Consider the following 2865-nt stretch of genomic DNA (forward strand, 5'->3'; position numbering starts at 1 on the left):
ATTTACCCCTAATGATGTGACATAACTTCTCCTAACTCATCCAGGTCATCCTAAAACCAAAGCTTTTGTAACTCATGGAGGAGCTAATGGTGTGTATGATGCCATCAACCATGGCGTCCCCATGGTTGGACTACCTTTGTTTGGGGAGCAACGTGATAACCTAGCTCACATGAAAGCCAAAGGAGCAGCTGTTGTTCTGAATTTTCTAACAATGTCAACTACAGATTTGGTCAATGCACTGAATTCCGTCATTAATAACCCATTGTGAGTATTACATGATTACATGGATATTACATATTACCTATAATTACATAAATTATACAGTATATCATGTAAATTCTAAATCTAGCATAAAGGGTCGCAATGAATCTAAATTAGAACATATTCATGCGTAGAAATTTACTTAGTGCCTGATAAATGTTTTTTCATTTCTTATTGTGACCATCATCATTAAATGTTTCATGATTTTATGTCAAATTTTGTCATAGATTTAAGCATAGCACTAATAACTGGAATGAAGTGAATGAAATGAGTAAAGATGGCTACTTTAGGAATGTAAGGAAGCATTAGAAAAACAATAAAGCAGAGAAACATAAATATAACCATACTAATTTTCTTCAGAGATATTACTTTACATCACCATGCTATGTCCTTTAAAATATTGTGTACATTTAAGATATGTAACATGAATCTATGGAATATATACATTACCTCAAAATTAAAACATAGTATAAGAAGTTAATATATTCATTTTCTCATATATTTACTCACTTAAAACTTTCTGAAATTTTTCTATATACCAATAAAAACATAATTAAAGTCCTTTTATATTTAATCTTTCTATAGTATTTTCACTTAATAATTTCATATCATTGCATTTGATCATTGAATGTATCCTGTGAGTACATATTTCCCTATAGTATTTTAACAATATGTCAAGATTTAACCCTCTTTTAAAAACATGGACCTCTCATTTTACTAAAAAAAAGCCAGAAGCTATCTACTTTCCTCATGCTGCTATGCCACACTACAGATACTGTGGTTTAGACTTGGTAAGCCTACTTCCAGTTGTACCCTTTGTCCTGTACTGTAGTCACCCTCACTTCAGTAATAAATGCAACTACAATTCCTCAGTGTAAAATGGTGACCAATCTTCATAATTTAGAGACAGTACTAACAAAATCGACATCAAAACAGTAAGGATATACTAAGCTATTTACCTAATAAAATTAAACCAAACTATTCTAAAAATCAATATATTACTGCTCATAGCAATTAGAGAACAAAATACATCAAATCACTACATTTAACAAGTAGGGGAAGAGACATTTTTAAAAAGGCAAGAAAACTTTGTCAAGATCAGAATTGAATTGAGGCAATCTACTAATTTGAAACGTTTATCCAAAGTTCAAGTTTTAGAAGTAGTTTCTGGTCATTACAAACGCATGACTACCTTTACCCAGACACAGACATGATCCTTACCATGGACTTACATTCTTATTCTATGTTGAGAAACTGTATCTTAGTTTGTGATGTCCAGTAACAAGTGGTTATTCTGTAATTCAACCCTTAGAATATAGTTCTGGTTGTTCTTGTTGTTACTTTAGGACTCAATACACTTACATTTTTACATTAAATATATTGTCACATTCTGATCATTTTTCTACATGTTTCCTCTTATTAATTCAAGCAGCCCTATTTACTATCATCTCTGAAATTGCCAGGAATGTTAATAACTTATTTTTCTTCCACTTTTTGCATGTACTCTGTTCATTATTTTAAGGAGAAAAAGGGGAGAAAAACATTAAAACTGGCATGGAATTTCAAAATAAGACTATGAGATATCACCAGCAGTTGGTATATTACTTATTGTTATCTTCAGAGTAGCTGTACAGATCACTAGATAGAAGCATTAAGGGATTTTACAGAGTTTTATCTGATACCCAATTCTTTCATTCTAAAACTGGATGTCTACTTAATATTTCTTTAGCTATAAAGAAAATGTCATGAGGCTATCAACCATTCACCATGACCAGCCTATGACACCTCTGGACCGAGCAGCATTCTGGATTGAGTACATCATGCGCCACAAAGGGGCGAAGCACCTGCGGCCACTGGCCCACAACCTTACCTGGTACCAGTACCACTCTCTGGATGTGATTGGCTTCCTACTGGCCTGTGTGTTGACAATTACTTTTCTTGTCATAAAGTGTTGCCTGTTTTGTTATCAAAAATTTGTAAAAATAGTAAAGAAAAAGAAAGAGTAAAGCTATGTGAGACTTATGGGTAATAGGCATATAAGTGAGGCTACTGTATTTAACTTGATCACAGAAAAATCAAGCTTTAAGAAAATGATCCTTCATGTTTTATGAGACTTGTTCCTCAACTTGCTACATATTGCATTATTGGTGAAATATTCAACTATGTTCAATTTCAATTTCATATTTCCTGAAGTATACATTGGAAGTCAACTATATGTATTATGCTGCTGAAAAATAACTAATGAATTTTTTTTATTTGAGAAAACTGAAAGCTTTAATGTTACTTTGCATTTTCTTTAGCATTCTGAGTAAAATGATGACAAATTGGCTATCTGTGTTTTTCATTCAGACTCTTTCTTTAATAGGACAAATTTCAGTATAAAATCAACTCAACTCAAATTCTACTAAGATAAAAATCATTGAAGTTCTTGTAATTTGAAAAAGTGAAAATGAGGTCACCTTTGATCACACAGAACTGCAGTGTCATCCATTAGTGAGGGAAGTGAGGAAGTTAGAAAAAATTGAACACCAGCCTAGAAAATTAAGTGCAATACTATCTCAAAAATAAGGAATGAAATGCCTCAGGATGTAATTGAGTGGTACT

General features: G+C 32.3%; 1 protein-coding gene across 1 annotated transcript in view; it reads left to right on the forward strand.

Annotated features, from left to right (window-relative positions):
• LOC101578263 (UDP-glucuronosyltransferase 2B18-like) overlaps positions 1-2590 on the forward strand; it is a gene marked incomplete at its 5' end in the record, with an annotated part of 6093 nt that extends 3503 nt beyond the window's left edge. The window contains 2 exons of the mRNA XM_023708794.1: positions 45-264; positions 1991-2590. Of these exons, the coding sequence (XP_023564562.1) occupies positions 45-264; positions 1991-2267 (497 nt within the window). The remainder of the gene's footprint in view (positions 1-44; positions 265-1990) is intronic.
• Positions 2591-2865: the final 275 nt, after the last annotated feature.

Source organism: Octodon degus, unplaced genomic scaffold (genome assembly GCF_000260255.1).
Source record: "Octodon degus isolate 3935 unplaced genomic scaffold, OctDeg1.0 scaffold01726, whole genome shotgun sequence".
Taxonomy (NCBI): Eukaryota; Metazoa; Chordata; class Mammalia; order Rodentia; family Octodontidae; genus Octodon; species Octodon degus.